We start from the raw sequence: 27,634 nt of genomic DNA, 5'->3' as shown, positions 1-27,634 counted from the left end.
CAGTATCTTTTACGTTATACATTTTGCATGGAAATTTTTAATTACACACATACACACACATAGCCGATAAGGATCACTCACCTTTACCTTCACTTTCGGTGCTCTATAAGGTGCATTTATGTACATATTCAATTACAGGGATGTATATTTAAGGTCAAACAATGTCCGTAGTGACCATGACCTTTTCTACAACAGCTCGTGCCAATGCGGTTCCGTCATTGGTGCATCGCGGTTCTTGCTATGCCTTACGTTTCTGTCTATTGATTTACAGGATGAATTAATCTGACTTCTCCATTTTGCAAAGATGCCATTTTAAAATCTTTGCTGACTCATGTTTTCTTCTGACATTAGGAGATGGTTATTCTGAGGGTAATTCCAGTGGCGGCTTTCTGTGGGCCTGAAGTCTGTCTGCATTTGGCTCCTTGTTTTGGTAATATTAGGGACTTTCAAGGGTAAATTTTCACCATAGCACAGAGGATTTAGCTGTCTATGAATTTGTTTGGTCAAATATCATAGAAAATAATGTTTTTTTAAATTCTCATTTTTAAATGAATGTGTATCCCATTTTCAGGAGATAGCCAAAGGCAATTCTAGCTCTCTTCTTTGCTATAAATGGGTTAAAAGACCGTTTCTAGGGAAACTACAGCTATTGTGATAGGTGAAGCTGCAGAGGGCGTGCCTAGAAGCTGCAGTACGAGAGCAGCGACAAGGGAGAGGGGCGTCCCAGACGCCCTCGCTTCTCCGGCGCCCCACAGGGAGGGGGTTTTACTAGATCTCAGACTGTGCAGAAAGGATGTGGCTCTGAAATTTCACAGACCCTCTTAAACAGAGAAAAAGTACATCCTATTGAAGAGGCTAAAGTACTGGGCGTAGCTCCTGATTATATTTTTATCTCATCCCTGCATGAAAGACTCTTCTTTTCATCCCTTGGGTGACAGTCAGGCATCTGTGTGCTAGTTCCTGGGAAGTTTGCTTTGTCCTCTTCCTTTCTGGTGAAGTCCGTTTTCTTCTGCCTGGGGAAGCCCTTCATCTTTGCACTCCTACCTCCACCACAGGGCGGCTGTTGGTTAAGGGGACATCACCAGTGAGTTGTGCAGTGGTCCTGATTGAAGCCCCGAGTCTCTGGGCTGTTTCTGGTTCAAGTGGTATAACTCAAAGAAATTTTCACCTCCGTGAGTAAGTGGAGCTGGCATGTTTCTTTCCTACTCCTTAAATGAGATCATATATAGTGCCAAATCCACCAACTACGGGGAAAGCCCAGGTTGCCAAAATAGGATGTTTTTGCTGGGAAGGCGAAGAGGTCACTGAATGGACACACTGTGCTTATATTAGCCATGGGCAGCAGCTTGAGGTTTCAGAGCCAAGTGAACAGGTTCCATGGCTGGTGAGAATGGATGTCCAGGCCTGTTCCCTAACCACAACTACGGAGAGTGATTGTTTGGGCCCCCGATGCATGAGAGGAGGACATGAATCAGTGGACAGAAAATATGATATTCATGTCGTTTCATGTGTTAAAGAATATTACATGAGCAAAAAGAGTGGCATCCAATATCTGTAAAACCATCTGCAGTTTACTAAGAACTTTTAGACGTAGTTCAAGTTGGGCTTTACCATGGTCCTGTACATGGATAGAGCAAGCTAGCCTTCTTTTACAGATAAGGAAAGTTGGGCACAGAGAGAATATATGATCTTCAAGTCGTGGTCTCCATCATGCCACACTACCCTCAAAATGCTATGGTGAAAGCAGCTTTCCTTCCCTTTGGGGAAGGGCTGGGGAGAGAAGGAAATAATATTTGAGTGCCTCTATAGGGTCAGGCACTCAAAAACGGGGATTAAGGTGAGAGCTGGGAGTCGAAGGACTGGTGCTTAAGTCCCCATGTGGGATGTTGCTTGACTCCTCTGGATGCCAATTTCCTTATCTGTAAAGTGAAATTAACAATTTCCTACCAAATCACCAGGCTGTTATGAGATTGAAAAAAGATAATATCTATGAAATCACTTTAACAAGTTAAAAATACCATACCTCTACAAGATATCTTACTATACTGTATTTTAATTTTACTATCAATAGCATTCCAACTGTATACAAAATTTAGGATATCCTAATTTTCTTGGCCGTGTTAATGAGCTATATAAACAAAATTATCATGAAAGCAGTAAAAATATGCCAGGCTTATTATATCCTGATTGACTTGATTGTCTTATTGAGGAACTCTCTTAAATTTATTAGTCTGGATAGTTTGATTGCTCACATTTCTTATTTTTAAAATTGCATTAGACTGCTGTTCAGTCATGTTAGATGCCATAAAAAAGCTACTAGCTTGTTTTCCATGCAATGTCATTGTCAAGGATTTATAAAAGAAGTGTGTGATATATTGAAGCACTCAAAAATGTATGCATTATCAGATGAAGATTTAGATGCAAGAGAGGCATTAAATATATAAGTATAAAATTCCTATATAATGTTAATAATATAATCAGTAGGGAACAAAAAGCATTTTTGTAGTTTAAAATAATAAAAATCAAATATAACTGAATATGTATTTAATTACAAGCAGAGATGTGTTCGTATATGTGCATGTTTAGAATGTTCAACTATGGCACCCAAGAAATGAATATTTGTTGAACTGAATAAAGATGTATCTGTGTGTGAAATCATGAATTGGGAATCAAAAAAAGACATTTTAATATTTCTTTTGCCTTTTTAAAGTCTTGGATTAGTACAAAGTAATCACGATAATAAATAAAACAGTATATGATAAATGCTTTGTGAGTGTTGATGTGCTCTAAACATGTCATTATTACTGTATGAGAAGCAGTCTGGTTTCTTGGAGACATCCCTGAACTAGCGTCAGGAGCTGCAGTTGGAGCTGTGTCACGTCCTCCGTGTGGCCTTGCCGTGGCACGCCCCCAGAGGCACTGTGATGGGGTAACACTCTCTCCCTCTACGCTGAGCCTGCAGAGCCCCATTTTACCAAGACTAACATCTTTGTAAACTAACATTTAGGTAACTTGCCATAGACCGGCCCCGGGCATTTTGTCACTTTCTCCTCTTCTCTGTGCCCTTATGGCCTGAGCACGTCTTTTAACCTCTTTGAGCTTCAGTTTCCTAACCTGTAAAATGAGGAAACTACCTGGTCTGCCTCTTTTATAAAGTCGTCTTCAAGATCACATGAAACAGCGTGTGTACAGATGGTCCCCAACTTGCCATGGTTCAACTTAATGATTTGTCGACTTTACGATCGTGCGAAAGCGATAAGCATTCAGTAGACGATAAGCATTCAGTAGAAACCACGCTTCACATTTTGAATGTTGCTCTCTTTCCCGGGGTAGCGATATGCAGTATCCTGTGATGCTGGGCAGTGGCAGCCGCAGCTCCTGGTCAGTCATGTGATCACAAGGGTATAGACAACCGATTGGCTTACAACCATTCTATGCCCAGACAACCCTTCTGTTTTTCACTTTCAGTACAGTATTCAATACATTACATGAGATATTCAGCACTTTATTATAAAATAGGCTTTGTGTTAGATGATTTTGCCCGAATATAGGCTAATGTAAGTGTTCTGAGCCTGTTTAAGATAGGCTAGGCTAAGCTATGATGTTCAGTAGGTTAGGTGTGTTAAATACATTTTCAACCTAGTGATATTTTCAATTTATGATGGGTTTCTCCAGAAGTAACCCCATAGTAAGTTGAGGAAGATCTATAATTGTAAAGGACCACACAAATGTAAGGTACTATTATTTAAATAGCACGTGCAGAATTTCATATTAATTAAGAAAGGTTTACTGGTGCCATGTGGATCTTTGGAACCCTAAGGAATACTTCAGAATGTGGGGAGGAAGTCCTCCTGGAGTGTTTCACAAGGTGTGGGACCATGACCTGATGACAGTGAGAGGCCACTGGGGTTCAGGGAGGGAATGGTGCTCCTCGGGAAGGCACCCAAAAAGTGAGATCCTGCAGTGAGAGATGACCCGCTTTGCAAAGCCGTTTTCTCCTTGCCTCCCCTACCCGTCCTGTCCCTTCCTCTCCTTTCTTTCCTCTTTTTCAAAACCTTATTATGTAGACTCTATTGTTCCATCTGTACTTAATTTTTAATTAATAGTTATTATGATAATAAATGATAAATATTAAGGGTACTATTTCAAACAAAGAAACAAAGAACAATTTGGTCATAAGGTGTTATCTTTATTGTACACTGCTGGATCCATCTTGCTAATATGTATTTGGAATTTTTGCATCTATATTCATGAATGAGATTGGCCAGTAACTTTCCTTTTTGATATTGTTCCACTCTGATTTAGATAATCAGGTTTGGAAATATGATCAGCCTCATGACATTATTTGGGTATATAGTCTGTTTTCATGTTCTCAGATAGAATCTGTAAGGTACTAGAGTTACATGTTTGTTGAATGTTTGGTACAACTCACCGGTAAAACCGTCTAGCCTAATGTTTTCTCTGTGGGGAGATTTTAAATATCAGTGATTGATCTACTTAATAGGATTGACTTATTTCTTGAATTAGTTTTGGTACTTTATATTTTTCCAAGAATTTGTCCATTTTCAAAATCATTATCTTAAAGCTTTTGTAATGTTCTCTTATCTTTTTAATTCCTGATGCATCCCATTTTGCATTCCTAACACTGCTTTTTTTGGTGACTTCTTTGCTTTTGTCTTGATCAGTCTTGCCATGAGTTTGCCAATTTCATAAATCTTTTTAAAGAACTAACTTTTGTTTTTGCTGATATTTTCCGTTGTATTTTTATTTTCTACTTCATTAATTATACTCTCATCTTTATTTTCTGTGGATTTATCCCCATTCCCTTTTTTCTAAATCCTGAAATGGATACTTAATTTTCAGCCTTTCTTCTCGCTGAATGAAATCATTAAAGGCTATAAATGTCCCCATAAATTTACTAATCCCCGTTTTTATTGAAGAAAGAGCAGGTCAAAGCCTCAGTGTTTTTCATGGGCACTTGTATCTAACCAGAATTTAGTAAGATTCCTTTTGTATTCATTTTATTTATCTTTATAGTTCCCCTCTGTTTGTGGTGCATTGTACTGGGTTTCCATTTATGGTAGGGATGGAAAGTTTTCCTTATAATACATTTAAGGAAAAATATTTCAGGAAAAATGGTAAGTAAGTAATCAAACAGGTGCTGCACAAAGAGACCAAACATCCCCAAAGTGGTATGTTATATCTCAAATATGAAAAAAATTATGAGAGTGATTCATCAGTGACTATAGTTTGGGGAACTGATGGTCCAGGCAACGCCCCACCTTCTCTCGCCCACATGCACAATCTCATTGTTGTGTACAGTTGTTCAGTGACAGGGGTAATTTTTGAGCCATTAGAGAATAAGATAGGTCCTCGAGAGATGCACATACACAAATATTCCAGTGTCCAAAAAAGGAGTAATAGTTTGGAATTCTAAATTGTGGGTTAGATGTCAATTATAGAAGTGATATTCAAATTTAAAGGTTGGATTACGAGAGAGAGAGTTCAGGAGCTCTTGTTAGACAAGGATGCAGTGCTGGGTTCCTCAAGAACTGGAAAGAACCTGCGTCTGTTCTACAGTACATATTTTGTGGCTATATTTAAAGTGACATTTCAATTGCCAAAAAATTTTTTATTTAAAAGACATATTTGGATTAACTCCTATTCTCAGAATTGTTGATGAGTTAAAAATATATATACTTGTCTAGAATTTTAGAGGCGTTAATAACTTAGAACACTTATTCCAACCCTCTTGTTTTACAGATAAAGAAATTGATCCTAATACTCCACTTTATTATGCAGAACTTCTGTTAATCTAAACATTTCAAAGTGAAGAGTCCAATTTTTAAATCCATCATCATACAAAAGGCTTCCATTCTCTTGCAAATAATAATTCCTTAATTTAATTTTAATTCTTAATTTTTAATTTTAAATCTAAAATTACTCTAATTCTTGACACATGGCGATCAAAATTTCGTGATATATGATTTATAGAATAATTGGATTGGTCTGTTTCAATTAATCTCATGATGACTAGTAATGTTTTTATCATGGCAAGTTACTGGGGAAGTGTTTTTGAGGAAGAGTTTACAGTGAATTTTGGGTTATTTTCCTGGGTTTAACGAATCCAAGAATCTACAGAGTTATAAGTATAGCTTAGATTATCATCTCTTTTGTCCACAATGAAGCATCATTGGATACAGAAACAGAATCAGACGTTAGGAGCTGGTTCTCCAGTTTCCATCCATCTCTTCCTAGCTAAGTGAGCTTAAGCTCAGTTACTTACCTTCCTGTGTCCAAATTTTTTAAACATATTAGCGATTCGACCTCTCTTGTTATGTCTACTTCAGAGAACTGTTAAAAGTGATAATGTCTAAGAGAGCACCTTGAAAATTATGAAGTACTTACAACCGTGATAGTTGTATGAACATGTAGAAAATTCGATCTCACGTGTCTCTGTAGCATATTATTGTTGTGAAAGCTTGTCATTTTTTTTCTAGTTTATTTCTTAAAGTGTTAGACAGTTGCAGGCTCCAATAGCTATTGAGAATATTACTAGGAAAATAAAGACTTTCTGATAGACACATTTTCTCTTCTTTTTCTGATGCAGATGTTTTACTTTCAAACATCAGTTATATTATGCGTAAAGTTGTAGGTTTGAATTTAAGGGTATCGATCCTGAAAAAAGGCACATCGTGTGAGGCACATACTTCACTGGGAAGAAGCCAGAGAAACAGAGGAGCGAGAAGCAATGCAAAGGGAGTGAGAACATGAAGCTAAATTAAGTAGACATGTTTTTTATTTATAGAGACTGCCATGTCTGGTTACATATGTGCGTTTGTTGGTTGTGAGGCAAGGGATAAATGCTGTGCTATTTGGCAGGGCTGTGGTGCAACCAGCAGTTTATAATTAGAACGTACTGGAGCTAAGAACCATGGCTGTCTTCCACGAGGAATTACATTTTCAGTGCATTTACTTCAAGCGCTTTTCTCTACTCCTTCCTTTACCCTTCCTTGATTTTTCTTTCAGGGCCACAGAAGTGATGCGAAGATGCAGGTGTCACCAGAGCGAGAAGAAATGCGCTGTCCAACGAGTACCGTACATCTGCTGAGATGAGGGTGAGAGACGCGGTGCCAAGAAGTTCTGCATCTTCCCCCACCGCCTTCAAAAAGAAATACAAGGGATTCTCAGAGGAAATTAACTTATTTTTACTTTTGGGAAAAGCCAAAAACCACTAGCTAATCAGTACGATTTTACCTTAAGAACTTGTGTGGGTTGTTGGATCAGAAGGCGTCACCCAAGGGGGCACCCGCTTTCAGGCTGGAGAGTCCTACTGGAAGGAAGACAAACACAGAGCCCAGCAATGCTTTCGGACGTCAGATGATGAATGGACACTGAGGGGAAAAGCAGGCTTTTCACCGGCCGGGCCGACCTGAACTTCGAGTGCACATTTAAAGGAAACACAAACAGAACACTTAGAAGAAAGAAAAATATTTTCATGGTTTTCGCAGACAAGTATTCCAGAAGTGACAATGGAGACCAAGGATAAGAGGTAAATGAGTTAATGTTTTAAATTACAACCATTTGCATTGAGATCTTAAGGCTTATTGGGTTTTCCCAAATGAAATGTAAGTAGGCAGAAGCAAATGCGAGCTCCCTAGAGGCAGAAGTGAGTGAACTGTAGACGCTTCAGTTCTAACTGGAATTGTGTATTGACATTTCAAGCCGTGGGTCGAAAGCCATTCCTTACGTGTGTCCAGATGGTTTTGGATTTTCTGTCTCCTGGTGTGGCTGTTGTAATGGACAGTTGACTGCATGTATCCTGTTTTCTCCTTCATCAAATGTATGTCTTAGTGCTTCTCACTGGCTATATGATTATTTCAAAAATATTCAATAAATAATTGTGAAGTACTTGGAGTTTTATTGAATGACCTGAGAAAGGAGAGTGAGCACTCTGCTTTTCCTTTTTAAATTATGATGATAAAAGATGGTGCTTGCTCCTTTCCTCAAATTTAGTTGCTATCTTATACGAACGTATTCTTATTTTACAAGCTTGAGGATTTATGTAAAACTATAAGATTAATGTATATTTATAATTACTCCTTAAATTTCTATGCGCTCTTCTTTGTTTCTTAAAGATATAACAAAATACACTTTCCTTGATTTCAATTCCTATGTTCAGATAGGATGTTCGTTACCTGAGATTTTAGTGCCATAGAGACGAGGTAAGTCTTCGCATCTTGTAACCTAATGGTATCAACAGACCAAAAGACTTTTCAAATTTGAAACACTGAAAAAACTCAATTATTTGTTTTTACCTTTTGAAAATTTTTATTCCTTAGAGAGAGGAAATAAGTGTAATTTTTTCAGTAGAACTTCCTCCTGGCAAACCCGGGTTAATTTTATGACTGATTGTTATTTAAATATGTGAATGTACATGGGTATTGAGAATACTTAAGAGGTTTGATTTTTATTTACCAATTGGAATCTTTGGTTATTTTCTGTTTTCTAATATTATAAGAAGTCATCTGAGATGAATTTTCTTACGATTATGATGCTAAATTGTTTTAACATGAGAGAAATATACTCATGTATCATCATACATCTTATCTCACAGTATTTCTGTGGATTTTTCCTTTTTACCTTGTAAAGTGCTTCCATACAGTACTTTCCCATTAGTTTTGAAAGTAGATGTCTTTGCAAATTAAAGGTGAACTCATTTTCATTCAACTTCCCAGTTGACTGATTTGTTAGAAATAGTTTTATTTATAAATTTATTTTAAAGAGCAGTGATTATATAGAATCGTCGATGCTGTCACTAAGTATAAGTTTTCAACAATCAGGATTGAATTGAGGCATCCAACAGATGCTGAAAAAAACAAAAGATTAGATTGGCTTTGCAATCACTAGGTGATAAATTCTGTTTATAGTTAGGAAAAGTATATTAACTTCGAGTGTATCTTTGCCAATTATATAGAGTTTGGGTATTTTAGAATTTCCTCAGAACTTACTTGCTTATTTACTTAACACTTATTTGCTTATTTACTTAAACTTAAAATGTGAGTGGCTGGATATAGCAACATTTATGAACACGTACAGTCCATGGGTTGAGAGTCAAAGCATCAATCTTAAGATGATTTTTATAAACACACTTTTATTAAGACAGTCAAAACCTTTCTTATTAAGACCACAAATATGTAAAGTTTGATTGGTCTCCTTTTCCCTGGGGCAACATAATAACTTTTCAAGCTGAGAAGGATCCAGTCTTGGCTCCTTGAGCTCCGGGTTGTGTGGCGAGTTCTCAGGGGCGCGTGTGTGGGTGGCGGAGGCTTGCTTGGAGTCCCAGCATCAGCGTGCAGGCTCTTTCTGGGATACTGGGTTTATGTAAATATTTTGGGAAAAGAAGTTAAATTAGCTATCTGATAAGCAATATCAAATGTTATGCTAAAATAAAAGCAGATATATTATTGAATATACCATCTAAATATTTAAGCTAAAAGTTGAGACTTAATCACACTTGTTGAAGGCCACTTTGGGACTGGTTCCCTCTCCATGGCCATCAGGAAGACCCTGCAGCATCAGTATATGCAAAGAGCAGATTCTGGGATATGGAGAGGTGGACCAGATTTGGGGAAACTATCCCCTAGGATGCTGAGGAAACAGTTGTAGTTACAGTGTGCTGAGGAGATTGGCATATTTGGGATTGATTCAGGCTCGTGGCAGTGCCTAAGAGATCCTCTCGTGAGTCTCATTTGATAGATGAGAAAACTGAAGTTATATCACTTGCTCAAACTCATAGGGTTGGTTAAAGATAAAATTATTCTGACACTTGTTAAAATGGTTAAGAAGATTTTATCCAGGACTGTTGCAACAGGCATCAAGACCATTGCAACTCCAAATACAGCAAAGACAGCTGGGGATTTATAGCCAGTGAGCAGAGTGAGGGGATCAAGCGATGGAAAATTAATAAGAGGAGACATCAAGGGCAGAGGGATTTCTGCTAAACTGACTTGATAGGATTCTTACTGAAGGCAGGCTGGGGTGATGTGGTATCGAGTGTGGGGGATGAAGAATTGATTAGATATTGAGGGTGATCAGATATCGAGGGTAGGCAGATTCTTGCTAAACTGATTTAGCAGAATTCTTGCTAAAACTGGGCTAGGCAGGTCAAAGACAGAGCCAAGAACAAGGCCCAGTGGAAAAGAGGGCTCAGGAGCCTTCTGCTGTTTGTCAAGGAGAGAGCCTTTGTCACGTTCAGGCCCCGACGTGACTGGACCCACCTCTCTTGTCTTCCTCCAGGGTCCGCCCAACGTGTCTGGCTCCACATCTAACCCGGGCTCGCAGCCCTTTCACTCAGGAGTCTCCCAACAAACCTTGCCCTTAAAATCATTCATTTGATTGACATGTGTTGAGCATTTATTATGTGACAGGTACTTGGGATACATCAGGGAATGAAATTTATATAGATACTGACTTTTGTGAATTTTACATTCTTGCAAGGGAAGACAGAAAACCGACAATAAATCTAATAAATAGTTAAATTATATGGCACCTTATATGATGGAATGAAAGGAACGGTAGGCAGGGAAAAGGAGTGGGAGTCAATGAGGTTATGTAGGAACATGTGTCACAATTTTAAAAAGGATGGTTGGGACAGACCTCATGGAAAAGTGAAATTTGAGCAAACACCTGAAGGAGCTAATGGAATTAATCATAAGCTATTTAGGGGAAGAATGTTCCACACAGAGGAACCTGTGCAAAGCCCCTCGGTGGGAGCTGCCTGGCATGTTCCAAGAAAAAGGAGGAGGCTGGCATGCTGGAGTGAAGTGAGTGAGGGCAAGGGAGGTAGAAGATGTCAGAGGTAACTGGGTATCACATCATTGTGAAGGAAATGGGGACTTGTTGTAGGGTTTTAAGGAGTGACATGACTTACAGTTTTAAAGAATCCCTCTAGCTGTTGTGTAGAGGGCCCAGGATAGAAGTGGGGAAACCCGTTATGGTTTGTTGTAACAACCCAGGTGAGAGATGATGGCAGTTCGGGCCAGGATGGTAGGGTGTTGGAGGAACTTACCTGATGGCTCTATGGGGGTTCATGTGTCAATCTCCTCAGGAGGCTATGAGAAGATCCTTACCATCTGGCGGTGTCAAAATGTTGAATATGTTTAAGATGAATATCAACAACCTGATTATGATGGGTGTGCATCATTTTTCCAACAACAGTCAATTCCCCAATTCTCTGATACCGACTACGTGTCTAATAATTCAATTCAATTCTAACACTAATGACCCACTGTTGGAAGAAACCCCACAGGTTAAGGGCTCAGTCCTGCCATACTGCCCCCACTTCATGTGCCAGCTGCAAATGAGATCCCCAGGGTACCCCAACAACAAATTCGGGGATTCCCACAACTCTCTTCCCTCAGGTTCAGTAATTCTCTAGAAAGACTCAGAACTCAGAAAGCACTTTACTTACAATTGTAGTTTATCATAAAGGCTATGACTCAAGAATAGACAAATGGAAGAGATGCACAGGGCAGGATTTGAGGGCAAGGGGTGCGCAGAACTTCCATACTCTCTCTGGGTGCACCACCCTCCCAGCACCTCGATGTATTCACCAACCTGGAAGCTCCCTTAGCCTCATTGTTTCAGAGTTTTTATGGGAGTTTCATTATGTAGGTATGGTTAAATCATTGGTCATTGGTGACTGAACTCCATCTATAGTCCCTCTCCCCTCCCAGGAGGTCAGGGAATGAGGCTGAAAGTTCTAACCCTCTAATCACATGGTTGGTTCCTCTGATGACCAACCCCTATCCTGAGGCTATCTGGGGGCCTTGACCTGAGTTATCTCGTTAGCATACGGAAGACACTCCTAGCACTCAGGGAATTCTAAGAGTTTTAGGAGTTCCGTGCCAGGACCCAGAGACAAAGACCAAATATATTATTTTTACTATACCACAATGGGAGTAACAAAAATTCAGATGGGAGAGCAGAGTCCAGCCTAAGATCACAGGCAAATGGGCTGAGTCCAAGTGTATGAAAACTAAGCCCCGACAGGGAAGAGCAGGTGGGCAGTAGAGGGCCAAGAAAATTCACCAGCCTTGTACTTCTGATGAGAGACAGGAGTAGATTCAGGCTTGGAGCCATGGATCTAGTGGCAGTAGCCCAGAAATAGAGCCAGAGATATAGGGGCCAAAGAAAGAACAAGTGGATTAGCGGTTATTCCATACCTCCCAGGTTTCAGTAGTTCACGAGCAAAATGAGGTCAGTTAATATTTATGCCCATATCTCCATGGCTCCAAACATTCACCTGCTTGACAAGACCTTAACCCTCACGCTCCTCGTCTGCTTGAATTCTTCTCTGGCTATTTCTGGGCGACCTCAGGGTGGTGACCTCTCATATGGGGTCAGGACCGAATTTGCTCATGTTCTTTCCGCTTGAGCCTCTTGGTCAAGGGCACTTGTCACAGCATCTGCAGCTGTTGCCACTGTAAGACGTTATCCCCTGCACCCAACCAACCCCTTGAACCCAAAGTGACTCTGCAGCCTATTAATGGGGTGCTGAGGGGAGATGAGTGGCTTCTCCTCAAGCCCGTGCTGAGACTGTTTTCTAGGAGGGAAGCAGTGCTGCATGGACTTGGTCCTATCCAGTAGTTCATGAACACTGTGCCTTGACCTTCTGTCCCACAGGCTCAAAACCAGTCCCTTATGTGTGGCTAGTGAGGGGAGGATGGGTCCTGTCCTGCCCCGTCTATGTCTTCTCTCTCTCTCTTTTCCTTAGAGACCTCTACATCCAAACAAAACAAACACTCAACAAATATCCTCCCAGCTCCTTTAAGAGAAAACAAATTGTGTAATGGAAACAGCTAGACTTTTGAGCCAGACATACTTGGTTTTGTTGACCTTAAAGAAATAGACAGCCAGTTATTTCTCCAGCAACAATGGGTTTATTCGGGATCAGCAAAAAATTGCCATTTGGGGTCTGCAACCATGACGAGCCACGTGCAAGTCCCCCACAGCAAGGGAGGAGAAACTCTTACAGAGGGTAAGAGGAAGTTGAGAGGACTATTGTAAACAAAGTGTTGGATGTGTAGTGGCCTTTCATTTCTTTTCTTTTATTGAGGTCACATTGGTTTATACCATTATGTAAATTTCATGTGTGCATCATCATATTTCTGCTTCTGTATAGAATGCATCATGTAGTGTCTTTTCATTGGCTGAGCTTCTTGCCAGTAGGAAGAGGAAGTCTTTCTCCTTCCTGTTGGGCTCTGTATTGGCACAGGGTGTGAGCGCTCCCCTTTTTGGCCTCCTGATTCCAATCTAATGAGGTTTCTGTTTATTAATTTGACAGTTTGAATCTCAGCTTTGCCATTCACTAATCATGTGGCCTTGAATAAGTTACTTTTTTCTTAATATGGGAAAATAATGCCTACAGTAATGTTAGATTAGAGATCATGAATGTAAAACACTTAACATAGTGTCGGACGTGGTGCCCAAGAAAAGGTAACCATTGTTATTATTACTTCATCCTCCAGAACTAATACAGTCTTGCTGTCCTTTAATGGCTTCCATTCCCACACTCCAGAGTATCTGTCCTCACACAGGTGTAACAGGAAAGGTGCTGCCCACCACCATCCCAGCCTGATGAGCAGTTGCAAACCAGTCTGTCGTATCCCTCTTGCTTGGTTGGGGGAATTTTCCTTCTGGCCGCTATCATCCCCTCAGTGTGTCCACATATGCCATGATCTGCTTGGGGGAGGGGCTTATTTACAAGATGCAAAGAGAGTGCCTGGGAAGAATCCTGTTGAACACCACTTAGTATCTTTAGAGAAGAATCATCAGAAGGCAACAGGATGACTCCTGACAATTGGCGTCCTCATCCAGTGGTAATGAAAAGACAGTGTGGACTCCCCGCAGGTCCCGGCGTGGGCTTCAGCAGTGGGTCCGTTTCACTGGTTCCCGGGAGAGGGAAAACAGCCCTCATGGATGATTCTCAGCCCTTCTGTGGAAGATTTGCAGCCGTGTGTCTGGTCTGCAACCGATGACTCAGCGCAGTGCTGTCAGCTTCAGAGGGCTGAGAAACCCATCTGCAGGGTGCAAGGGAAGAATTTTGGTGAGGGAAGGAGGCAAAAAACACACTGAGGAATGCTTTCTATTTAAGCCACGCCTAGTTGTTGGTGCTTTTTAAGGTCTTTAAAATGGAATAACTAACACTTTCCAATTTATGATCTTTCTTATGGGTTGTCACATATTACAAAATGGTAGTTTTTAAGTACATTGTTCTCAAAATTAAGAAGGATTTTTAAGTTTAAGGAACAAATGAAGTTACAAGTGCGTGGTAAGGAAGCGCCTTCTAGAGCAGTGCTGCCCGTTGAGAGTCTTTTGCCTCAGAGATTCTCCTCAGAAGCTGTGTCACCAGAATTCAAACCACCACCCTACACAAATGGATGGCACTTCCACAGATAAATGCTTTAACATCAGCCATATATTAAGACCAAAAAGACATGTTTAGAGTGATCAGAGGGAGAAGCTGATCTTTGAGGGATCTTCTAGTTCCTGAGTGAAGAAGCTCTTAGAACAGTAAGTGATCTGTACATGCCAACAACATTGACTAAAAAAAAATTCTCCAGATTCTGCACAAATGCCACTCGTTCCTTCGTCATTTGATCTTCCACAGTCTGAATTGCGACTGCCCTTTGGCCCTGTTGCTTTTTTCACCATTACTTTTCCCCAACTTATGTATAGTGAAGGAGGGTGCCTCTTCCCAAGTTTTGAAAACCTGTTTCGGAGTTTGTGATGAAAGGCTAGATCAACTCACAACTTTATCTAATGCCAGTTTATTAATATCTGGCCATTAAGAGAATTAATAAAGAAAAAAAGAAAAGTTAAGGACCCACCTCTGTTCTCCTAATTCTTCTTTTTTTCTTTTTTTCTAAAGATTGGCACCTGAGCTAACAAGTGTTGCCAATATATTTTTTTTCTGCCCAAATTCCCCCACTTCATAGTTGTATATTTTAGTTGTAGGTCCTTCTAGTTGTAGCATGTGGGATGCTGCCTCAGTGTGACCTGATGAGTGGTGCCATGTCTGTGCCCAGGATCCGAAATGGCGAAACCCTGGGCCACTGAAGTGGAGTGCGTGAACTTAAACACTCGGCCATGGGAGAGGCCCCTCCTACTTCTTAATTTGTACAAAGGTGGCAATAGTGAGCGGTTGTAAGAAGCCAAATATGTGAAGACCACAGCGTTCTCACAGCTGTCAGCGAACAACGAGGAACATAGAATGACATATGAGAGTTTGTAGTCAAGTAGGGGGTTTCAATAGTGTATAAATAAAGGAAATTCATTTCTTATTTTATCACTCATAAGTGGAAGTTAAGTGCTGAAGATGTTCAGGAAGAGACGTCTCTTCTCGTTGGCTTGACTAGGGAAACTTTCTGCTCTTCTGACTGGGCATTGATTGATGGATGGAATCTCAGCAGTGTTATTAGGTTCTTCTCATCTCTGATGTGTTTTTCTTTTCTTTTGAGGAAGATGAGCCCTGAGCTAACATCTGCTGCCAATCCTTCTCTTTTTTTTTTTCACTGAGGAAGACTGGCCCTGAGCTAACATCCATGCCCATTTTCCTCTACGCCTGCCACAGCATGGCTTGCCAAGCAGTGCCATGTCCACACCTGGGATCTGAACCAGTGAATACCAGCTGCCAAGTGGAACGTGCAAACTTAACTGCTGCGCCACCAGGCTGGCCCTCTGATGTGTTTTATAACTATCTCCTGAAATGTGGAAGTGTTCCCAACGCGCCATTCATGCTCTTAACAACTTAAGTATAAGATCAGTGCTTTCTTGTTATGTGATCTGAGTCTGAAGTTCTTGCTTCTCACCAACTCTCCAGAGAGAGACCTTGTAATTTCCCTGCTTGCGTGTCTCAGTCCTTATTCCATTCCCTAGCACTTACTCTGTTCTGTGCCAGGCACTGGGGGTGTGCAGAAGGGATCCTGAGACCTGTTCTGTTCTTAAGAGGTTCCCAGTCTCCGGATAGGGTCATCGCCCCGTAAATCCATGGGTTATGAAGTGCGGAAAGATGGATATACATCTTCCACACATGGGACAGATGGATATACAGAGTATTATAAGAAAATAAGAGGGGCCGGCCTCATGGCGGAGTGGTTAAGTTCGCGTGCTCTGCTGCGGCGGCCCAGGGTTTCACCGGTTCGGATCCTGGGTGCGGACATGGCACCGCTCGTCAGGCCGTGTTGAGGCGGCGTCCCACATGCCACAACTAGAAGGACCCACAACTAAAATATACAACTATGTACCAGGGGGATTCGGGGAGATAAAGCAGAAAGAAAAAACACGATTGGGAGCAGTTGTTAGCTCAGGTACCAATCTTTAAAAAAAAAAAAGAAAATAAGAAAGGACACATAAACCTTATTTATTATGGACTCATTCCCAGTTTTCCTTAAACAGTATTGGGTAGAGAGGGAAAGTTTCAGAATTGCAGTGACATCTGAGCTGGGCCATCAAGGATGTGTAAAGAGTTTAACAGGTAGGGAGGAGGCAGATGTGTAGGAGGAAACAAAATGCGCAGAGAAATTTGCAAAAAAGTGCAAAGACATGAATACGCCTGCAGAGCTCCAGAGGGATGTTCTGGAAAGTGCGGCAGGGACAAGGCTACAAAGGTGAGCCTGACTTTGAAGTGTTGGGACTTTATCATGTGGGTAATCAGAAGGACTGCATATCGTGACAGGGAGAGGGTTAGTCAGACTCCATTACGGAGTAACTCAGTGGCGACACGAAAGATTGATTGGGTGGGAAAGGGTTTGGGGAAGTGATACTGGCTGGGACCCAGACCTAGTGGTCTGAGTAAGACAAGGTGAGGACTTGAACCAATATGAACAAGCAGAGGGAATGGATTCAAAAGATATTTAGCACAGTGGAGCCCTTAGACAGGGTGGCTGACTGGATGCGTAAGTGGACAGTTTGTGGAGAGTAACCATTTCTTTCTTGGGATATTTGTTTTGTATTATAATATCTTCAGTTTATTTAATCACAATGGAAAATATTTAGAAAACAGGAAACTGACCAAAGGCTTAAAAGACAAATACACATATAGTTTTAATTACCAATGAAATTAAGAATGTTTTCTGAACTATATTCAATTGCCCTAGTTTTCTAATCGATGAGTTTCTTATATGAATTGCTTAGCATTATATTTACAAGGATTACAGAAATAGTGAACAATCATACAATTTGTTTAGATTTAGGTTTTGGTGAATTCTGAAAAAAAAGTACATTTGAATATTATTATATGCTTTCCGTATTTAAAAATTTAGCTCTTGGTGCTTCAAAAATGTTCATTTTTATAAGCAGTGAGTAAATAGAAGACATCTTCCTTTTCCATTTTATAACTATCTAATTTATCCAATGAAATCCCATCAAGAGAAATTTGAAATAGGTTGAGAAATGAGCAAAATGTAGAATTTTAACAGATGAAGCTTCTATTCAATTGTAGTGCTCATGTAAAATCCAGTTGTTTTTTTTTTTGGATTCATTCCCAATTTTCCTTAAAAAGTCCTTTGACCCGTTTCTAACTTGCGATTTGTTTGTGTACCCTCCAGTAGAGGTTGTCTGCCAACTACTGTAATTGTTTTGCGTGACAGCAAATGCGCGCACATTTATAAACCCTTCCGTGTGAGGAAGACTGCTCCTCTTTTAAAATAAAGCAAAGAAAAAAATAGAGCATTATTTTTCACAACCTCACAGATCCGTAATTTTGTGGACGTGGTTTCTACAATTCATAGTTGAGTTATCGTGGGACTGGCTCTGCACAGAGGTGAAACAAAGATCGCCCATTAAACTGCTCAGTGACAATATTACTCCAAGTCCAGATGCTTAGAAATGGGCTGCATAGGAACATGTTTTTTATTGTGAAATATCTTGAATGAATATAAGCAAGAAATGTTAAAAATAAAATAAGATAAAAATAAATGATTCTCAAATGCTTCTGACCAGAGGATGTTAGTTTGATCAAATTGTGGCCTAGGGATTCAATCTGAGACACCATGTCAAATCTGAATAAAGGGGAGTGTAGTTTTAAACAAGTAACTCAGTTGGTTATAAAATAGAAGTAGTTAATCGTAAAATCTCCCCCTTTTTGGCTGACTGTCTATATCTCTATTCGGTAATTCATACTGTCTATTTACCACCTTGATTTAGAAGTGTTTTCCAGCGTGTGTGTGAGGGCTTTTGTGCTGCCTACATCTAGCCAGACTATGCAGTTGCCACATGCTTGAAAATACAAGATTGTGATTAGCCCTTAGGAGACAACTCAGGACACTGTTGTCCCTAAGGCATGCTGACTGTGCATGATTTTTAGAATCTCAAGCAAAGTATTTCCTCTTTACTTCAATATCGGAGAGCAACAAGAATAAGGGAAATCGAGTAGAGACCTGGGTTCCAATCTGGACACTTGTATTTGTAAGGAAAACTTCGAGAAATTCTTTATCGTCTCTGGGTCCTGAATCCTGGCTTAATTGTGGATGATAATGTCTCCTTTGTAGGTTTATCCGGGAATTAAATATGATAGTGGATGTGAAGGATTTGACCTGTAGTTGGTGATAAATAATACAAATGAGCATTATTTTAACTGTTGGAATATATCTTTATAGTGAACTCCAAATTTATCTGTCTCTAGAGACACAGAATTTTCATACATGAAAAGCATTCCTCTATTTGATTAGTATAATGTGTCCCCTGGCGTCATTTTTTCCCCAGGATAAACATCTCTAGTTCCATCAATAACAACTGCATATGGGGATATGGGCGGTGATTAAAAACCCAAGTTTTGGGTTCATTCCAAGTGAGGTTAGATTTTGGCCCTGTATGTGGTCTTGGGCAGTTGGAACCTTTCTCAATCTCTCCTTCATCATCTATAAAATAGGAATAGAAATGCCTCATAGGATTTTAGTGAAGATTAAATAAGAAGTGTTTGGTGCCTGGTAAGGCTTAATTAACGGCAGGTGTTATTATTAGGCATGGTTTTGAGTTTCTCACCATCCCAATTGCTGCTTAAAATGAACAACTGTCTTTGTGATATGATTTCAGAGGCAGTTGGGTGACTAAACTTCCCAAAATATGAACCCCATTCCCCACACAGCAGTAGAAATTAAAATACAAATATACTTGGGAGAGCGGTATTAGCTGTGGCCTTCCTTCGTGAAGAAGCAAGCAGTGATCAAAGGAGGGCGCGATGGCCGCTGAGAGTGGTATGTGCTGTGACAGCCACCCTGTCTTCATTGTCCTTTCTAAGGAAGGTCTAAAGAGGTAGAAAGAAAGATAAATTCTATTTGTAAACACACACAGACACATGAAAATGCACAAGAAGGGAATACCAGGGCCAATTTGGAATGAGACCTTCCTCGTGAGCAGGAAGGATGAGGAGGAACTGAAGTGTGGCCTACATGGGTAGTAGAACCAACCACAACGTGCTAGATCTGGCTGGATGCCGAACCCTGTGTATGCTTGGGAATAAAGATCACGAGGGAAGAAAAGAGAAAAACAGATTTCACTCCAGATATAAAATCAGTCAAAAGTACAGTCTCTTTCCTGACTGGGACATGAAGCCATTGTGCTGGTCCTGGAGAGCACTGTTAATGGGAGACAGTATCCTGGCATTGGTAGCAACTGATGACTCAAGTAGGTTTCCTTTATTTTAGCACTTTCTCTTTTATGATAAAATCATGTTTACTATGTTTGTGTATCGTTCTGTTCTCGAGCTCCTTACGGGCAGAGGGCTTGTTAATATTACCATTATTTGTGATTTCTGAGCACCTGGCAGAGTGCCTGCAGATAGAATGTGCACAGTTGATATGTACTGAACTCAACAGAGCTGAGGAAGTGGTGGAGAGAAGGGTAGGGCACATCCTGAGGGGGTGAAGTGGAGATGAGGTTTAAGAGTACCCAAGATGCTTTGCCTTCTTCACATTTTTTTCTGGCATTGCCCTTTACTATTCAGATGTCAAAGCAAGAGAGAAGGGTGAAGGAAGAGGCTGAGGGCGAGAAGAAGAGTATGGAGGCTGCCATCTTGAATTCCTGCCTGGTTGCTGTTCCCATGAGGTGATGCGCCTCCTTTATCATGATACCAGTGCCCAGCGCTAGTGGGTGCTACACATTTTTGCTCTATGAATAAAGGAGCATCTTCCAGGTCAGTGACAGCCCCATGTCACCTGACAATAACCCTGGGAGGAAGGTGTTATTAGTCTAGTTCTACAGGTGAGAGAGTAAGCTCTGAGCAGTGACAATCCTCCCTCTGGCAGATGTAAGAGCTGGGGGGCGGGGATCATACCCTCAATTGACTACCACTCAAAGGGCAGAGGATGGAGGACAGGAAGTGAAGGACAGCAACTCAGGAAAAGAAAGAAGGGAAATTAACTGACTGGAAGAATAACAATAGCTGGAAGAAACAGAAAAAAGGAAGTATATTACAGTGTATTATGGTATTTGTTGCTCATAGTATTTCCTTTTTTATGCTCAATTTAATCAGTTTTATGATGGAATGTTTTATAGATTATATCATAAGTTTCCTACTATTGTGTCTAGGAGGTGAGAGTGGGTGCCTCTGGGATGCGGAAGCCAGGAGAAGGGAAGGGATGGGGCATGGCTGCAGCTGTCTGTTACTGAGCGTTTATTCAAACATTCTAATTATTAGCATGCAGTAAATTTATTTTAATGTACATGCTGCTATAGCCAGCTCACTCTATCTCCATATTTTCTATAAAGTATTTCAAGAGAGAATGTTTAATGAAAGTTCATCACAAATGGAAGAGGAATTCAGAAACCACATGTGGTTTTATTATTCCCCGAAATGGCTGATACAGCTTGAGATGTGTCACCTTCACAATGTCCGAGGGCCTGAGTCATTTTTTCCCTTTCCACTGCAAAATCCATTTGGATTACTCAATTGATGCAAGTAAGCATGACTACACTTAAGCCCTTACTGGTTAATTTTGCTTTGGCAAAGCTGTCTTTGAATACTCTAGGATTTTTGGCAACCAAACAACTTGCTCTCATTAAAAATAACTATAAGTTCGAAAGCATCATGTCAGGTCTGTACAATCCTATTTTCTGAAAACTTTTACAGTACTTTAGGGAACTCATAATGCCCTCTTTGGAAGTAGAAAAGGCAGGAATGTTAATTCTGAAACATGATGTCGTTTCCTAGAGCATGTTTAATGTAACTAAAAATAAAGGTTGAGCAATTGTGTCTACATTAGCACAAAGAGAAGGGAAGTTTTGTCATTTGTCTGGCTTATTGGTTATTGAATGTGGCCTGTGGGGTAAATTCTGCCTGGGCCACCAGTGTTTCTGGTTGAAGAGCTAGTCTTCCCTTAAAGGGATTACTCTGCCTAGGGTTTGAAGGCAGAGCTCGGATCTCCCATGCCCAGCCCTCAGCGAACTTAGGGAGGAGACACAGATGGGATAAGGGATCCAGGAGGTAGAGATGAGGCTCACAGCCCATGTGAAGCTTCCCGCTTCCCTGATGAAGGTTGAATCTGAAGGAGTGGACACTGAGGAAGGCTGGAGAATCCATGCAAAGACCCCTTGAGAGGGCTCGGAGAGTTAATTTGATGAGGCTGGAGCATAGTGTGGAAGGGGAGGTGGGAGGTAGGGAAAGTGAATTGGGGGGTAGCGAGAGATGAGAGGGAAAAGTAGTACTTGACTGTTCTGAGAAGAAGTTTGCATTTTATCTTGTTTATGTATGTATTTGGGAACAAAGATGTCAGCCTCCATTCTGGAAAAAGACTGAGAACATCTTAAGAAGACAGTTAAATAAATAAACCACTGGGTTTGCCAGAAAAGTCAAAGTAGCTGCATTGAAAAATTTTTGTGCCCAGAAGGATTCTACACATAGTGGTTGAGGGAAAGTCTTTGCATTCACAACAACTATGATGTTGTTATTATTATTATTTTAGATATAATTCACATCCATGAAATTCACCATTTAGAAGGGTCCAATTCAGTGATGTTTAGGATATTCACCAGGATGTGCCACCATCGTCACAATTCCAGAACATTTTCATCATTCCTAGAAGAAACCCATTAGCATTCACTCCTCATTCCCCCTTCTCCCCAGCCCCTGGCAACCAGTAATCTACTTTCTGTCTCAATGGATTTGCCTACTCTGGACATTTCATACAAGTGGAAGCATATAATAGGTGGTTGTTAGTGCCTGGCCTATTTCAATTAGCATGCTGTTTTCAAGGTTCATCTATGCGGTAGCAGGAATCACTGCTCCCTAAAACTCTACATTGGGTTTGGACAGTTTTTTCCCCACGAGATGGGGGGATGTGGTAGCGGAATGGCGCCTGCAGGAGGCGCGCGAGATGGCGCAGGGTCACATGGCCTTTGGCCCGGTGACGGGACTCGTTGCTGTGTAGGGGCACATAGATCTCGGTTTAGTACTACAACCCCTGCAAGGCACTGCTAACGTGCCTCAGGAGCTTCAGAACTTCCTACCTCAGGCAAGACAGGATGGGGGCAGGAGAAGGACGAGTCTGAGATGGGAAGGAACGCTGAGGCCACCTGGGAGGATCTGGGAGGGAACAAGCAGTCAGGATGCAAAAGCTGGAGGTTTCTGGTGCAACAAAGCTGAAATCTCCAGCACGGAGTTGCATCTCTCCAGTGCATCTCTCAGAGAGAGTCATCAGAATGTCGGTTCTTAATCTTAAACCCCAGGCACAAATTCTCTGAGGGTCTCAGTGTGAGTTCTCACTCGGATTTTAAGAATCTTCACTATGGAAGTAAAATGTGCCTGTGACCTCATTCTTCCACTCTGCTAGTGGTTACTTGTCCTGGGGAGGAAGCCAAAGTGGCAGCACCGGTCCTGCTACATGACCTGTGGGTGAGGGTCAGCTGGCACTGGCAGACTGAGTGTGGGATGCCAGGACACAGGCTGCTGGAGCAAGCCAGAGAACTGCTGCCCGGAGGGCTAAAGCTTGGGCACAGCCAATGTGTAGTGGGGCACAGTCAGAGCCACACCACAGCTGTGGCTGCAGTGAGCCTGGCAGTGCTGGAGTCCTGGGGTCAGAGGCCAAGGAAACCAAGACGGCCGCAAGCGGGGAGGACTTTGGAAGCACAGATACGCAGGGCATAGCCTGCGAGTCCAGCATGCAGGCAGAGCGAGCATTCACCCATTCATGTATTCAACAGTATTTACTGAGTACCTGTGGCATGCCAGGCCCAGTCCTGTGCGGGGAAGAGGGCAGTGAATTAAACAGACAACAGAATTACACGCTCATGGAGTGAACAACAGAGTGGGCTGAGACAGATGTTGTACGAAGCAACGATTGAATACGTATTAGATAGTGATTGATGCTGTGGAGAGGGATTAAATTAAATTAAATTACTTAAGGGATATGAGAAGTGCTGGAGATGGCATTAGGAGTGCTGCTTTTTTAATAGGATGGTAGGAAGTCCTTCTGAAAAAGATGATATTTGAGTGCAGACATAAAGGAGATGAGGGAGTAGGAAATGCCATCCGGATGTAGATCATGCCAAATGGGACCAGCAGGTGCAAAGACCCTGGGGCAGGGAGCATGGTTTGGTGTTCAAGATCTGAAGGGTGCCAAGTGTGGTTGTGGTGGAATGACCTGGGGAGATGAGCAGGGACTTGGGGGACAATGAGTGAGGAGGACATGAGGCCAGGGACATAGGGGGCTTGAACACTAAGGCCCTGTGGCCTAAAGACTGACTTTTCCTCTGAGTGACACGGGAAGCTATTGTACATGACTTTTCTTCCTCAGCTCACCATTTTACATAGATTTTGCCCCTGTTTTCTGTAGTCACATCTTTCATAAGACTCTTGATGCCACCTGCAGTCTTCTGTCATGTTTTTATTCAGAGGTTGGGTCATCATTTCATTTCACATGTAGTCCTGTATTGAACTCAAAATCGTTTGTCAAAACAGTACTGTATTTGAATGGTTTTTTCCAGAAAGGCCTAGGAGAGAGAGGAGGAGATAGGATGGTGCTGCCAGAGCAGATGGGCAGTGGGAGGGAGTGGGGAGGTATGCAGATGCCCAAGAAAGCATAAAGAGGACGCTGGTGGAGAACCAACAAGCCTGACGGGAAAATGGACTCCCCATGCTCTTTCAAGGCCAAGTGCTAGAAAGCTCTAACAGAGGGGGTTTATCAAACACAGCAAGGTCAGTAATGCAGCGGGAAGGAAGAGAAGAAAGCTCTATGAGGTAGCACAGAGACGCCTGGCTTTCTGCTGGCCGAGGCAAAAGCATTATTAACGACGTCATCTGACATTCTGTTCTGCCCGGCTGTCCCGGGTCTGGGTGCTCCCTGCCACACGCAACCTCGCACACACACCAGCCGACTTGTAGGAATATTAACAAAAATGACGTGCTTCCCCTTAAGGCCATAGCACTCACTGAGTGAATTCACAAACAAACCCACATCAAACAAGGTATTCATCAGTTTGAAGAATGCCTCAATCAGTCAAGTAGTTTAATCGACTTTGGAAGAGATGCTCCATGTAGAAATCTGTAGTGGGTAGAATATATAGGATTGTGATGTGAGAACAATCTTAATTTCAAACACTTCACGCAGACTTACAGTAATAAAGTGAGGTGAGCTAAGGAGAGAATGAACTGAGTAGCTATTTTTCTTTGTTATGGGGAAGAAATGATGTTCTGACAATGCACATCTGGGTCAGGGGTGTGTTTCGTCACTTGCCAACGTCATCCCAAAGCTTCCTTCGATATGCTTCCTCACTCAACAGATTTGGTCCTCCCCTCAGATGGCAGCCATGTAATACAGCACCCTGACACACGTCATTTTTTATTCCTTGCCCACTGTGTTTCGTCATAGGACTTATTTCCGCTTTGCATATTATATATCTGTGTATTCATTTATTTTCTGCCTCCCCATTATGAAAATGGGAGCCTCGTGGGAGCTGAGTGTTGTTCCGTTTCACGGCTATAATTCTGCATACCGTGGTGTCTGAACTTTGAATTAATGAATATATTATCTCTCTCTCGCATATATTTTTGTTGATTTACATGTCATTTGTATTCTTCTATTGGGCTCTATGAGAACACAACTTGAGTTGTTCTGATGGCTAACGTGTATCTAAGGTGGAAAAGTGCTAAAATAAAGTGCTTCCTACCCCGGTTTTGACAGTGACATTGTGTACCAAAGCATTTAGGGGACAGATCTGCCCTCATATACACAGTTGCAAAGGGCCTCAGAGCGAGTTCGGTGAGTGAGACCCCTGAGGCCGAGTACAGAGAGGGAAGAGAAGTTTGGGAGAGATTTCTTTGGAGAGAGATGTTGCCAAGTGGACAGGGTTCGAGGAGTTCACTCCTTTGCTTCAAGCCTGGTGAACCACATGAGAGCTTGAAACATGTGCTCACAGACATCCTGGGGTCCAGACCCACTTAGGCATGGGGCTCAAGCACTCCGAGGCAACAGGGGGGAGGTGGCTGTCTTAGCATTGGCCTGCGCTTCCCGAGCTTGTTGGGTAAGGGATAAAAGAGAATTTTCCATAGACCACACCTGAGCTAAGTGGGAAAGCATCAGGTTGGGGTTGGATTGGGGCCTCTTCAATAGGGTCTGCTTGAAGGGAGGTGGGGCTGGAGCTACAAGTGGGAGGTGACGGGGACTCCTCAAGCTTGTGGAAGGAGTCATGAGTGACCACTTGGGATGGAAATGCATTTACCTGGGTGGTGAGGACCTTAGCAGAGAGGTGCTTTCCAGAGAGCCGTCCAAGAGAAAGAGCGAGCTTAATCACGTGCCAGACCCCCAGGGTTCCAAGCCACCCAGCCAAGTAGGACCAGCCCATCCTCCTGCCTTTCTTGTCTTCACAGCTTTGGCCTGTGCGAGGTCAAATTTCAGTTACTACTTAGGGGAATAGGGAGAGGGCAGAAACTGCCCACCCCACCCTCCCAGAAGGCAGGCAGCTTCTGACTTCCAGCCTTAGTGTGGGGTGGTGATGGCAGCGGCAAGGAGAAAGCTGACCTTTGAATGAACATCAAAGGTTGAAATTTTATTTAATGACTTTGGCTGGACTTATTCCAATTATAGAATTGAAATTATGTTTTGTAATTTAAAATGACCTCAAGACTGTCATTAGATAAGAGTAAGCAGAAAAATCATAGGATCTGCCAAAATTCCCATCCCAAGGCAAAGAAAGATTACTTGCACAAAATACTCCCTACCCCTCTACCCATCCTTTTAAAAAATGTGCTTTGATATGTTATTACTCAGGCTTTCAAAAGTTATATTGTCTTCTCATATTTCTGCAATTTAAAAATAATTTTGCCACGTAGATTAGAGCAATATTGTAGATAGTGTTGTAGGCTGATCCAGCAGTCACTCACAAGTCCCTACTCTCTTGCTGGGACCTTCTACTACAGAGGCTTGAAAAGCTAAATATTCATTTTTCCTGCCTTCCTTGCAGCTCAGGTGGCCATGTGATAAAGTTCTGGCCAAAGAGAGAGAAACAAAGTCTGCTGGGAAAATTCTTTTCCTGATCAAACAGATGGAACTATCCTCTTCCTTTTCCTCTTCCTCCTACATTGAATATGGATATATTAGAGCTGTATAAGCCATTTTATGGGAAGAAAAGAAAGTCCCAAAACATCACTGGGATGCTGGTCCTGACATTTTTGAGGAATGGCCTTCCTCCAGACTTCTTGACGTGTGAGGAAAACAAACCCTTATCATTTTAGCCACTGCTAGTCAGGTAATCAGTTGCTTGCATCAAAACCATTTTGAACAAAACCCAAAACAAAACAAAACCTTGTTGACTGATGTTAGGAGTAAGTTAATATCTACCTATAAGCAGGCACTCATTTAACTCTCAGACATATCAGTAACATTTATTGCATATTACTCTGTGCTAGGCCCTTAAGATACAAAGAGGAATGCAGTGGTGCTCCCATTGGAATGAATAAAAATTGGTTATAATTAATAAAAATGTGATACATGCTATAATACCAATATGGATGCACAGTGTACAAGTCATATAGAAAGAAGCAGCCTGAAAGAGTTGAGGAAAGCTGGGAGAAGTGGTGATTCCTGGACTAGGACTTAGGGAATTATCAGATGGAGAGTGATGGGGGGAGGACTGTAGGTGAGTGGGGACAATGCAGGTAGAGTACATGGGGATAGCTAGGCAATATGAAGTGATGGTACTTTGGAATTGTTGTAAATATTGTAGTTTAATATTTAATGGTACTCGGGCTCTGGAATTGGACTACCTGGGTTCAAATTCAGGCTTTCCCATTGATAGATGTGGAACTACAAGTAAGATGTTCAGTTTCCTTTTCCTTATCTGAAAATTGAGGTTTTATATACTTCTTCGGGTTGTTTCGAAGCTCAAATGAGCTAAATCATGTAAGGCTTTTAGCACCTGCCTTGCACATAGTAAGTATTCCATAATCTTTAATATTTCTGACTGTATCATGGAGGGTGGGATGGCCTCAGAAGAATCTGAGAAGGTTGACTGGGGCTAAATTGTGCTGGGCCGTGTATGCCATGCAGGATAACTTGAACTTGATCCGACAGCCCTTGGGAAATTCTTGCAGGTTCTGGAGCACAGAATTAAGTCAACAATGGCCTCCTAGTTGTTA

The 27,634-nt window shown here is 41.6% G+C and overlaps 1 protein-coding gene across 3 annotated transcripts in view; it reads left to right on the top strand.

Annotated features, from left to right (window-relative positions):
- SACS (sacsin molecular chaperone) overlaps positions 1 to 27,634 on the top strand; it is an 83,054-nt gene that overhangs the window by 4,367 nt on the left and 51,053 nt on the right. For 2 of the 3 annotated variants that reach the window (XM_070578586.1, XM_070578590.1), the window contains one exon: positions 7,030 to 7,552. In XM_070578586.1, coding sequence (XP_070434687.1) covers positions 7,533 to 7,552 — 20 coding nt within the window. In that variant the 5' untranslated portion in view covers positions 7,030 to 7,532. Of the gene's footprint in view, positions 1 to 7,029; positions 7,553 to 27,634 lie in introns of those variants that run through there. The other variant, XM_070578587.1, reaches the window with a different exon arrangement.

The sequence above is a fragment of the Equus przewalskii genome, chromosome 16 (genome assembly GCF_037783145.1).
Source record: "Equus przewalskii isolate Varuska chromosome 16, EquPr2, whole genome shotgun sequence".
Lineage (NCBI taxonomy): Eukaryota > Metazoa > Chordata > Mammalia > Perissodactyla > Equidae > Equus > Equus przewalskii.
Note: the sequence above shows the minus strand (reverse complement) of the source record. Positions and strands in the feature narration are given on the sequence as shown.